This window comes from Chiloscyllium plagiosum, chromosome 10, assembly GCF_004010195.1.
Source record: "Chiloscyllium plagiosum isolate BGI_BamShark_2017 chromosome 10, ASM401019v2, whole genome shotgun sequence".
Taxonomy (NCBI): Eukaryota; Metazoa; Chordata; class Chondrichthyes; order Orectolobiformes; family Hemiscylliidae; genus Chiloscyllium; species Chiloscyllium plagiosum.
In genome coordinates this window covers 15,372,385-15,385,438 of record NC_057719.1, presented here as the reverse complement: position 1 = coordinate 15,385,438, position 13,054 = coordinate 15,372,385, and the positions used below count along the sequence as shown (strand labels likewise).

At 40.5% G+C, this 13,054-nt stretch overlaps 1 protein-coding gene across 4 annotated transcripts in view; it reads right to left on the bottom strand.

Moving 5' to 3' along the window:
- The window catches only part of ylpm1 (YLP motif containing 1), a 141,716-nt gene extending 130,157 nt beyond the window's left edge, over positions 1-11,559 (bottom strand). For all 4 annotated transcript variants that reach the window (XM_043697112.1, XM_043697114.1, XM_043697113.1 and 1 more), the window contains exon 1: positions 10,896-11,559. In XM_043697112.1, coding sequence (XP_043553047.1) covers positions 10,896-11,342 — 447 coding nt within the window. In that variant the 5' untranslated portion in view covers positions 11,343-11,559. The remainder of the gene's footprint in view (positions 1-10,895) is intronic.
- Between the last annotated feature and the right edge of the window lie 1,495 nt (positions 11,560-13,054).

Below are 13,054 nucleotides of genomic sequence, written 5' to 3'. Positions count from 1 at the left end.
TATCTCACCTTTTAGATTGGAATCAGTCTAAACATCATAGCACAGACAGGGAACACAGGGGGCTAACACCTTCAACATCTTATCTGCGCTGACACCAATTGTTACAGTTAACCTGAGAATATAACTTTTAAAAAAAGTTTTGTGATTTACATATAAAAGAAGTGAAACAATCATGGTCATTCTAACAGATGAGAGACTTAAACAATCAAGGTATTTTTCAATGTATAATTTCAGTTACATCACACTGTAAACTTTTGCTATAAATTCTGTGTCTTACAATTGTGCACTCCACAACCACCTGATGAAGGACAGTGCAATCTGGTGTTGCGTGATTTGGAAGGTTGAGGGATGACCTTATAGAAGTTTATAAAATCATGAGGGGCATGAATAGGTTAAATAGTGTGGTCTCTTTTTAGGGGTTGGGGAGTCCAAAACTAGAGGGCATAGGTTTAGGGTGAGAGGCTAAAGAGTTAAAAGGTACCCAAGGGGCAACTTTTTAATGGAGAAGTTGGTGGGTGTATGAAATGAGCTCCCAGAGGAAGTGATGGAGGCTAACACACTTACAACATTTAAAAGGCATCTGGATGGGAATATGAATAGGAAGTGTTCAGAGGGAAATGGGCCACATGCTGGCAAATGAGACTAGATTAATTTAGGATATCTGGTTAGCATGGACAAGTGATCTTACCTATATCCTCTTCTCACATTACAGCAGGAAATGCTGTCAACGGAGGATAAGTTCAGCAGACACAAAGATCAGAACAGAATAAAGTCACCATTCCTGAAGGTATGTGGGTTTGCCAGCACTGTTGCGTGGAATTTAAACTAGTTTCACAGCGAGAGGGATACTGGGTAAGACTACAACAGGGACACAGCATACTTCAGTAAAATGAACCAAGATAGAGGAAGTAAGGCAAGATTGGATGGACTGTAATGTTATGAGTATTATAGACAATGATGGTAATAGTATGACATGTAACTCACTGCCTAATTCCCCAAAGCCTGTCCACCATCTACAAGGCACAAGCCAGGAGTGTGATGGAATATTCTCCGCTTGCCTGAATGGACGCAGCTCCAACACCACTCAGGAAGCCTGACATCATACATGACCTGTTTGAATGGCACCTCAACACAATTATCTACTCCCTCCCTACTGATGCTCAGATGCAGCAGTGTGTACAAGATGTTATGCAGAAATTCAACAAAGATTCTCATTAAGCACCTTCCAAACCCAAAACCACTTCCATCTCCAAAGACAAGGGCAGCAGATACTTGGGAATACCATCTCCTGCGAGCTCCCCCTCCAAGCAACTCACCATTCTGACTTGAAAATATATTGCTATTCCTTCACTGTCGTTGGGTCAAAGTCCTGGAATGCCATTTCTAGCAGCATTGTGGGTCAACACACAGCAGGTGGACTGCAGTGGTTCAAGGCAGCAGCTAATACCACTTTCTGTAGGCAAATACAGATGGCCAGTGATGCCCTCATCCTGCAAATTATTTTTAAAAAATCTTCTGGAGTCTTTTTGCAGTTGTACTCATCTCGGTAAGCATGGAGTATTCCATCACATTCCTCACTTGTGCCTTATACAGGCTGTAGAGAATCAGGTGAGTTGCTCACTGCAGTATTCCTAGCTTCTGACCTTCTTTTCTATAGCCACTGTAAATCCAATTAAGTTTCTGGCCAATGGTAATTCAGAGGATGTTGATAGTAGGAGATGTTGTGAAGGCAACAACATTAAATGCCAAATGGTAGTAGTCATATTGCTTCTTACTGGTAATGGTCATGGCCTGGCATTTGTGTGTCATGAATGTTACTTGCCACTATTGTAATGCTAAAAGATAAATGGGAATATATCTCTCTGGACATTAATGAAATACTAAAGGATTGAACTGCACTATCTTTGGGTGGGGACGACAGTCAGGCAAGAATGTGAATCACCTACACCCAATTAGACAGTCATTTGACAGTACGCCTCCTTGCTATTGTCAAGTTAAACTATTGTTCAATCACTTCCATTCAAAAATGCTTTCTAGCCAGAGGTATGTCGCACCTGCATTATCTTGGGGAATCACAGAGTCAGAAAATCATCTGCATAATGCCTCCCCTGCATTAGGGCATTAGCATTATCTCAGAGGATGATCTCATCCTCCCACTGTACCTGGGATAACTTGTGACTGTGACTAACTGGAGGTTGTCTTGAGTGGTGTGTGACTGTGGGGAGTGGCAAGAGTATCTGTAAGTATGTGGTCAATTGGCCTGTGTAAAGGAGATGTGTTTTCTTTGTTCAGGGACTCACTTTGATCCAACTTCACTTGCGTGTGAAGAAGGCCAAAGGGGGTCACCTAGCTTGTACAAGCTTTAATAAACGTTAATGGTCTGCAGTAGTTGGTGTGTGTGAATTGCATCTCATATGTGAAACCTCAGGAAAGGACGTAATACTACCAATCCAAAGCTGAACGTTTTCCAAATCTTGCTGCAATTGAACATAAACTGCTTCAGCGTCTGAGCAGTCATGAATGGTGTTGAACATTGTGCAATCATCAGCAAAAATCAGTTCTGACCTTATGATGGAGGGAAAATTATTTATGAAGCAGTTGAAGATGATTGCCTTGAATCTCTTCTTTATCTTCTCTGTTGTAAGCAAGACAAACTCTAGTTTATCTCATATCTCCAAGGAACTGTGAAGTCTTTCACCTTGATCAAATTCTCAAATTCCTAATGCACATTTCATAAGGTTTTGAAATCCGAGTGTGGGGTGGAAGGCCTAGGCTTGAACTGATGTGGAGTTTAGCATAACTTGTTTGTTCTTATATTCCATGCTTTACTTGTCAAACTCAACCAATTGCAAGATGAGGAAGGATATTATGAAACTGGAGAGGATTCAGAAAATATTTACCAGAAAGTTGCCAGGAATGAAGGGTTTGAGATATAAGACTGGAAAAGCTGTGACTCACCATCCTGACTTGGAAATATACTGTTGCTGAGTCAAAATTGTGGAATTCTGGATCATTGTAGGTGTACCTACAATACAATTCAAGCAGGCAGTGTACCACAACCTTCTTAAGGGCAACTAGGATGGGTAATAAATGCTGGCCACATCCCACAAGTGAAATTTAAAATATTCCTTTTAGTCGCTCTCATAAGTTGCTTGGTGGAACTAAAAAAATGTCATTGTGTAAGTACATCAATAGGAAGATGATAAGCAGAGAAAGAGAATGGTTCATTAGAAACCGAGAAGCAACTGTGCATGGAGTCGGCAAACATTGGTAGGGTGTTAAACAAGTATTTTGCATGTCTTCACAGCGGAGAGGATGTAGGTCCAGAATTTGGTACTACGGACTGTAGGTTATTGAGCAGTTTGACATCACGAGTGAACAGTTATTGGAGGTTTTGGTGTCCAGGTGAGTTGCTGTGCGAGACTGGGGAGAAACTTACAGGGCTTCTGACCCAAATTTAATTGCCAAGGGGGAGATGCCAGAGAACTTGAGGATAACTAATGCATCCACACTTTTTAAGAAAGGTGGTAAAGATAAACTACAGAATTGCAGACCAGTGAATCTCTCGTCAGTAGTTAGTTAACTACTGAAGATAGTTCCGAAGAAGAGAATGAATTTCCACTCGGAGAGGCAAAATTTGGACAGGGACAGTGAATGGCAGGGTTGGGGGAGGGGGGTGTGATGAAAAGTAAAACTAAGTTTGCATATGACAAGATGATTGGCTGGACTATTGACAGTCAGGAAGAATGTTTTAGGTTACAGGAGGATATAGGCTGATTAATTAGATGGGCAGTTTGGTCACAAATGGAATTTAACCACTTAAGTGTGAGGAGATGCATTTTGGAAGCAACAAGACAAGGGTATATTCAAAGAATGGTAAGGCACAAGGAAGCTCAGAGGGATGTTGAGTTGCTTTTCCACAGATACCTGCAGGAGGCAGGACATATTACCAGGATAGTTAAAAAGGCATATGGGATACTTTATCAGTTGTAGCATAAAACAAGCAAGTTACGCTGGAGCGATACAAAACTTTGCTTTGGTCACAGGTGGAGCATGAGTACAAGTGTATAGTTGTAGTCACTGCATGATAGAAAGGATATGATGCACAGGAGGGAGTGCAGAGGAGGTTCACCAGGTTGTTGCCTGGATTGGGGCAGTTTTGTTATGAAGACAGGCTAGCTAAGATGGTTTGCTTTCTTTAGAGCAGAGAAGGCTTGGGGGGGGGGGGGAGAAACAGGATTGAGGTATTTAAGATTAGGAGGGGCATGGACAGAATGCATAGAAAACAGCTGTTCCCCTTAGTTAAAGGGTCAATAACAACAAGGTGGCATAATTTTAGGCATAAGGCAAGAAGTTTAAAGGGGATCTGAGGAACTTATTTTCATCCACAGAGTGTTGGGAACCTGAAATGCACAATCTGGGAGGGTCATTGAAGGGGGAGTTTATAATCTACAAAAATAATTTGAATGAGCATTTGGAATGTCTTAACATTCAAGGCAATGGGCCAAGTGTTGTAAAGTCAGACTAGAGTAGATTTAGATTTTATTTTGTTGATATAGACTTGGTGGGCCAAAGGGCATCTTCTGTAGTATGATTCTATGACCTTAGGGCTGTTTTCTCATTAAAGAGAGATATCTAGTGTAGAGTTTAACCAGAGGGTCACCTCACATCAGGCTGACAAGACGGGTCCTTCATGGTGACCTCAGCAGTACAGAAATTGAACCCACGCTGAAGGCATCACTATGCAATGCAAATTAGCCATCCAGCCAACCGAGGTAACCAACAACAAAAACAGAAGCTGCTGGAAAAGCTCAGCAGGTCTGACAGCATCTGTGAAAAGAACTCAAAGTTAACATTTCAGGTCCAGTTCTGGGGGAAGGGTCACAGGACCTGAAATATTAACTTTGAATTTCTTCACAGATGCTGCCAGCCTAAATTTTGTTTTACGGTTTCAAAGGAAGGAATAGCTAGGCCAATCTGATCTTTACCACTATTTCCTCAATCACAGTGATATTATGGCCTACAATGCGTTTAGTAGCATCTATGGAAGGTAGCAGAGTTAACAAGTTGGGGTCCAGTGACACTTCTTCAGAACGGAAAGGTTTTGAATTATCACTGGACTCAAAACATTAACTCTGCTTTCTCTCCCCAGATGCTAGCAGACCCACTGAGTTTTCCAGCAACTTCTGATTTTATTTCAGATTTCCATCATCCATAGTCCTTTGAGGTTTTCGTTTTGTTTAATATTTTCACGTTACTGCTTTTCAAAGATAATAAGATTATGTAGAAATATAATCTGTAAAGGGGATTAAGCAAAGTTCTTCCTAATTTAACAGCATTTGAAATGAAACAAATTAATGTTTTAAAATAGTTAATTTTCTATAAAGTGGACAAGATATGCCATGCATCTTTACTGTTGGTGATCTTGTGTTTGTTATTTACATGCACTAATTCAGTCTCAATGAATCAGCTTCGCTGATCAGACAAATAGCATTTTTGTACTTCAATTCTATGAATTTATTCAATGTAAGCCAACATCAATCTCAAAATTGTCATCTAAGAACCAAAATTCAGATCTCAATGAATCAAATCACCTCAGTGGCAAAACCAAAACCACACTTTCATGCTTCAATTTTATCAACCAGCTTAGCTGTGTTTTTCTTCGAGACAATCTAGCAGGACACAACCTCAGCCCAATTAACCAAGTGAATCTTTTTAACTATGCATCAGTTTATCAGCAAAGATGCTCATAACTTGCACAAATAGACTTCTACCGCACATCCATTCTTCAACCTCACTCTACTTTTTCATCATATCCAAGGATGGAATGTCCCAGGATGCTTCTTAATTTCTATTTTTCAAGGACTGCAACTCATTCAGAATCGAGCTGAAAGATAGCTAAAAAGAGCCTAGAAGTTAAAGCTTTTAACAGTCATAACAACTTGGACACAAGGTGCAAACTTGAAAAGAAACACACCATTTAATACAGAACAAGATGGAGCTGATTAATTAGGCCATCATTAGCATGAGAATGCAGCAAGAACAGTTAACTGTCAATCTTAATTCTCTGACCAGACACTAATTGATTCGGACATTGGTACAGGGTTCAGCAGGGCTTTGCTCCCTCGATTCTTTTTTTTAAAAAGCCACAATGTACAAATTCCTTCATAAAACGCAGCCCAGAATAATTATGTGTAAAGTTTTTAGCACACACAAATGGATCAACTATGAGCTTGACTCATGATATAAAATTGGTTTCTGGTATTATTTCTCAGCATAGTCTGGATTATTTAATAAATTACTTCCAATAATAAAATAATATCTAATGGTTACACTTTCTTGAGGTTTGCAATTATAGGTTGGTTGAACACGAGCAGCATGCTGCCAGCTGCAAACAGTCAAAAATAAACATTATTTGATTTGGTCCGTCAGTCATTGGGGGACACAGCCTACTTAGCCTAGCATCACTTTAGTACTCAAATTCATATCACATTATTTATTTGTGTGGTAGGCAAAAAGTCATTTTGGCTTGATGGCGGCATCCTGTCAGTGGAGAAAACCACTCACTGAATTACTGTACTGTAGCAGTATTGAGACAGTTTGCTTGGCTTGCTCAAAATTTGGAACACCTTCCTCTTCTAGGATAATGAGGTAAACTGGGCACCACTCAGGACCAAAAGTGGTGGACTTGGGTCCTATCCCCAAAATTTTTTCACAAGCATTATAAATATTGTAACTGCTAATTGCAATTTACTAGTATTGATCCGAGTCAAAAAGTGTGGTGCTAGAAAAGCACAGCCGGTCAGGCAGCTCCCATGGAGCAGGAGATTCACTGTTTTGAGCATAAGCTCTTTACTGCTCCTTGGATGCTGCCTGACCAGCTGTGCTTTTCTTGCACCTCACTTTTTGACTCTGATCTCTAGCATCTGCAGTCCTCACTTTCTCCTAGTATTGATTTGATCAGGGTATTGTAATCTCACAGGATAGTTTTGATATGCTCTGTCCCAGTATCAAGCTTACAAGGTCAGCAGATGGCTAAGATCCTATTCAAGAAGTTGCCAATAAAATTTATCTTGTCTCGTGAAACTGTAGAAATCTCAATTTGTATATTGACTGGTGAACATAGGCTTTCAGTAGATAATAGTTAAGAAACAATTTCCAGACATTGCAATGAATACTTCAAGGAAGGAAAGCTCACTTGATTGCACTCAAATTTACCACTGAAATGGAACAAAGTTTATTAAGCTGTATAAACACCTTCTTTGATGCTGCTGTGGACTGAATTATTGCAAATTTGTTATATTGGAAAGATGAAAAGTGTAGGAGGTTGGTGGTCAAAGATGCTCTTCTCATTGTCATCAAGAAAGATGCTAACAAGAGCTAAGCCTAGAGGGGATCCCATGCCAAGCAAAGTATACAATACATCCAAGTCAGCTTTTATGACAAACAACACTATGCCAGGTACTTAACTGTACACTTCAACAGCTCATTGGTCAGAGATGGACTATATCACTGTTATTTCATGTTGAAAACAAGCTGCCGTATTGCTGACATATTGTTCACGGTAAATCAGAAATAGTAAAACAAATAATGAAGCTCTTTGGGGCAGCACTGTAACTCAATATGTATTCCTGCCCAGTCATCAAGAAGTATTATAAAACAAAGCACCTTGTGCCACATTTTTCAGACCAGCAACAAAACATAGTACAATGACAGCATAGAGAAAAGAAAGTGAAAAAGATGCCTTTGAGTACGTTATGAAGAAGTTTTCCACTCTGCCTGTAACAATTGTCAGTGACAGTTACAATATTTCTAATACTTGTGAAATAAAAAATGCAGAGAAAAGTTAAGAAGTTCAATAGAATTAAGGAGCCTTGAAACTCCACCTATTATTCAACAAGATTCAGGAAATTAACTTAAAGCCATTTCATAGGTTGACGTTCTGCGATCTGAGAGGTATAAATGTAATAAGATTAGATTATATTAGATTAGATTACATTACATTACAGTGTGGAAACAGGCCCTTCGGCCCAACAAGTCCACACCGACCCGCCGAAGCGTAACCACCCGCCCATACCCTTACTTTTACCCCCTACCTAACACTACGGGCAATTTAGCATGGCCAATTCACCTGACCTGCACATCTTTGGACTGTGGGAGGAAACCGGAGCACCCGAAGGAAATCCACGCAGACACGGGAAGAACGTGCAAACTCCACACAGTCAGTCGCCTGAGGCGGGAATTGAACCCAGGTCTCTGGCGCTGTGAGGCAGCAGTGCTAACCACTGTGCCACCGTGCCGCCCAAGTATTTCCTTCTTCCTTGAGAATTATTCAGGATGGTGTGAACATAAACACTAACAACTAAGAATGCAGAGCCGAGCAAAGTAATTGGTGAGCACTAGAGTTTATTCCATCTTTCAAGAATCATTTTACCTAAATTGTTTGCATCATTGAAAGATAATCACTCAAAGTTAAGTAAACTGCAACAGCATCTCTTTCAGATTGAAACAAAATATATTAGGAGGGATGATTAAAAAGCTTGAGTGGTTTTATGGGGGACTTTGAGAAAGAAGGGTGGAGGGGATTTATGGATGCAAGATGGCACCAGATATGGTCAACTCCTTGCAAGCTCCTGCGTGCAGATCTACGTTCCCTATTTACTACAATCGTCCTACACTCTAAACTTAATAGCATACTTTAAAAACTTACTAATAACTATGTTTTATCTAAACTCACAGGTTTGAAGCTCTTCTGATAATGGACTCTCAAACGTTTCGCATTTGCCTGTACCTGTGTTTTGGTTTTTACTGCTGTTTACCTATTATTTACTTATCTATGTTATTTAACTATGTGATCTGCCTGTATTGCTCGCAAGACAAAGCTTTTCACTGTGCCTCGGCACATGTGACAATAAATTCAATTCAATTAATTTCAAGAGCATGGACCTATACCAGTCAAAGCACAGCTGCCAATGGTGGGAGTAAATGGAAGGCATGAGAGTCAGTGGAACAAAGTTTGCTGGTCAGGAGCTGCAGGATGTTGTAGCGTAGTTCTGGTCATTACAAAAGCAGAGATGAGTCAAATCAAATCAATGAGAAACATAAATAGTGGTTTTAAATCTGATGCCACGAGCCAATATAAGCTAGCAAAGTACGCTGAGTGAAACTTGGTGATTATTTTAAACTTCATCTTGAATATTTTGTAGTATCTATCAATGTGAATTCTCTTCCCCAAAAAGTAGTTGAGGTCAAAACATTTAACTGGCCGGAATCTGAAATAGGCTACAGAGTTAGATGATTATCCATGATCATACTGAACGACAAAATAGACTGTAAGGGCGAAATGGCCTACTCCTACTCTTTTTCTATGTTAATTATGGACATAGACTTGCCAATTTCAACCAGTGGATGACACCAACAAAAAGAACATTTCTTCAGCCGAGACGTACAACAGATAGACTCATTGCACAATTTCACCCAAATATACACAGCATTGCCAGGCTACCGATACAGGAATTACATACTAGATCCAATACAAGTCAGCAATAAGCTTTTTTACAAAGATTCACAAAAAGGCGTAGTAATTATTTTCTATAGATGACAAAAAAATCTTCAGCTTTAGTTAGAGAAATGAACACTTTTTTAAAAATTAGGAATAAAAACCTGCAGCATTGACTTGGTACTGTCAACTTTGGTGATTTACATTTCAAACAATGTCAGGCTTAATATATCATCTTCACTGACAATGGATAACTGTCACCCACTGTTACTGCACACCAAAAATGCATTACTTAATCCTGCCACAAATAAGAGATTTTAAAAATTGTTCCTTACCAACACCCTGAAATGAAAAGGTTCAAGTCTTTAAAAACAAATTCTCAAGGAATATTCTGTTGTTTCAACTCCTACACTTTTTTCTAAGGTTATCCAGCATTTTCACTCATCTTTTTAAAATCACAAACTTTCTAACAACAAATTTGATGACTCAGGAAAAATCCAATTCATGATTAGAACAGAAAAGAATTCCCATTCTCAATAAAGACATCTTCAAGCAGCATCAGAAACTAGACTCTCTCTAAAAACATGGAAAGGCTAGCTGTCTGATTCACTGTTACATAAAACTCCCAAATCAACTGCCTTAAGAACAAAAAAAATCTGATAGGTCACCAACATATTCTCCCATCAGGTGAAACTGATGGAGGGGAAACAAAGAGGGAAATGGAAAATCAATCTGAAAACTGATTCCACTTGTGCATTTTCTGTCACTATGACCTAACAGGGCATAGAACTTTATACTCCACCTAATCCGTGGATATCTATACTATATTTAACATCCAACAGGTAAATACAAATTTGGCCTTCTAACTGATCAGGTATTTTTCCCTTTAAGTTCTACATCAGACTGTCACAACCTTTCTCAAGACTTGTTTGAAGGGCTCAAGAGAGATCACAAGCCAACAGTGCAATATAATCTTGGTTCTCTCTACTCTACAACCACCTATCCAAATTTCGAACAGAAAATAAAGTAGATGTCAGATCTGAGTGAAAACATTAACAGATTTGATGTATCTACAGTACTTCACTTTCATATATATTAAAGGTGCAGTCTGACATCTAGTAAACTATATTTTGTTTCCTAGCTATCAGTTCTGAAGAAATCACTGTACTTGAAAGATTAACCCTGCTTTATCTGCACAGACGATGCCAGACCTACTGACTCTCTCCAGCAATTTGCTTTTGTTTCAGATCTCCAGCATTCGCAGTTGCTTTATTTGCAATTTTAGACACTGGCTGATCTCTACATTTCTAAATATTTGATAGAGCATATATTTTAAAGCCTTTTAAGTAGCAACATGTCTGAAATGGTTTTGTCGTTTCCTTTTCCTTCATCTCACCTGTAAAGCCACGGAGGAGAAATCTGGATGTTGTTGAGTGGGTTGGTTAGTCTGAGTTAGTTGGTTTTGGGTATTGCTGGTGTCCCAGAGATTTTGAGGTGGTGGAGGTTGCTGTAGATGAGGCGGCAATGGTGGTGGCGGTATGGACGGAGGTGGAAGGTTTTGATGGGCAGGATGCTGCAGCACTGACTGTAACTGCTGCTGGTGCATTTGTTGCAGCTGCTGCATCTGCTGAAGGTGCTGTTGCCGGAGGGTCTGGAAGTTGGACGCTAAACCGGCCCCGGAGACGGGCGGGGGTACGGTGGTAGGGCTCAGGGTGGAGCCAACGCCAACCACCATGCCCGGAGCCGGCACACGGGGCCCTGGTGGTAGTGGAGGCTGAGCGGCTCCGCCATAATACGGAAGGTGTGCCCCTCCCCCACCATACCGACCCCATGACGGATACATCGGGTCTGAGGTCTATCTTCAAACAACTTCAACCGGCGAAAATAACTTGATGGGAGCAAAATATGATGGGTATTATTAAAATCCTGACAGGCTACCCTGTCGAATCGGAGCCGAAATATCCACGACACGCGATCAATATTTCAGTCTCTCCTACATTCTTCGATGACCGGCGCCATTACACGAAGAACCAGGGAAAACACTGGTGGTCTACGTCATCGCGTCACGCTCCCTCGCCCACGCAACGTGCGTCAGCTGCAGTCGCAAACGCCAGGCACAATGCATTTCTGATCTGCTTTACGACGGCATGGTCAATGAGATTTTCAAGAAGACTATTTGAAAGGTTGGGAGCGCCATCTTTGTTACAGGCACAACAAGCTGCAGCAAGGGCTGTGCTCTCTTGTGGTACATTCGTAGCGTCCCTATCCCGGCGATCCAGGTTCAAATCCACCAAGCCAGAGTTATGTAATAATATCCTGACAGATGTTTTCAAGAAGAAACCCAGAAATGTTTGGAAAAGCTTAGCAACTCTGGCAGCATCTGTGAAAAGACATCAGAGTTTACGTTTAGGGTCAAGTGACCCTTCCTCAGAACTCAGATGTCTTCGGGATGTCACCAAAGCTGCAGACCTTCAGTTATGAAGCGAGATGGTGCAAACTAGATTCTGAAGAGGAGTCATTTGACCTGAAATTTTAACTCTGCTTTCTCTCCACAGATACTGCTGAGTTTGTCCAGCGATTTCTGTTTTTGTTTGGGGTAAACTGGGGGTTCTTTTCTCTAAAGCAAAGGAGTTTGAAAAGGGACATTATTGGCATGTATAAAATTGTGAAGCATACAAATTAAAAAGTCACCATAATTCTATTGGACCGTAAATTAGAGAATAGAGATAACTGGTGGTGGCTTAACCTGAGGATCACTAAACTTTGGGTGAGGGGAGAGGTAGAGAAGGAGAGTCCTTCATGATAACCAAAGCCAGTTCAAGAATTGAACCTACTCTGTTGGCATCATTGTACCGCAAACCAGCTATCAGACAACTAAACTAAGCAACATAGATAGAGTAGATAAAAATAAACTTTTCTCTCTGAGGGCTGAATACCCAGGGAAAATAGATTTAAAAGATGTGAGGAAAAACATTTTCACTTCAATGATGATGAGAATCTGGAACTCACTGCCTGTTAGGATGGTAGAGGCAGAAACCCTCTTAACATTTAATAAGTATTTATCAGTGTACATTGGCTGGACCACCTTTGTACTACTGTATTCAATTCTGGTTTCCCTGCTCTAGGAAAGATGTTGTGAAACTTGAAATGGTTCAGAAAAGATTTACAAGGATGGTGTCAGGATTGGAGAGTTTGAGCTGTAGGGAGAGGCTGAATAGGCTGCGGCTGTTTTCCCTGGAGTATCAGAGGCAGAGGGGTGACCTTATAGAGGTTTATAAAATCATGACGGGCATGGATAGGGTAAATAGGCAAAGGGTGGGGGAGTCCAAAACTAGAGGGCATAGGTTTAAGGTGAGAGGCAAAAGATTTAAGAGGGTCTTATGGGGCAACTTTTTCACACAGGTGTTGCATGTATGGAACGAACTGCCAGATGAAATATTGGAAGCTAATACAGTTAAAAGGCATCTGGATGGGTACATAATTGAATGGATATATGAATAGGAAGCGTTTAGAGGTTTATGGGCCAAATGCCAGCAAATGGAACTAGATTTATTG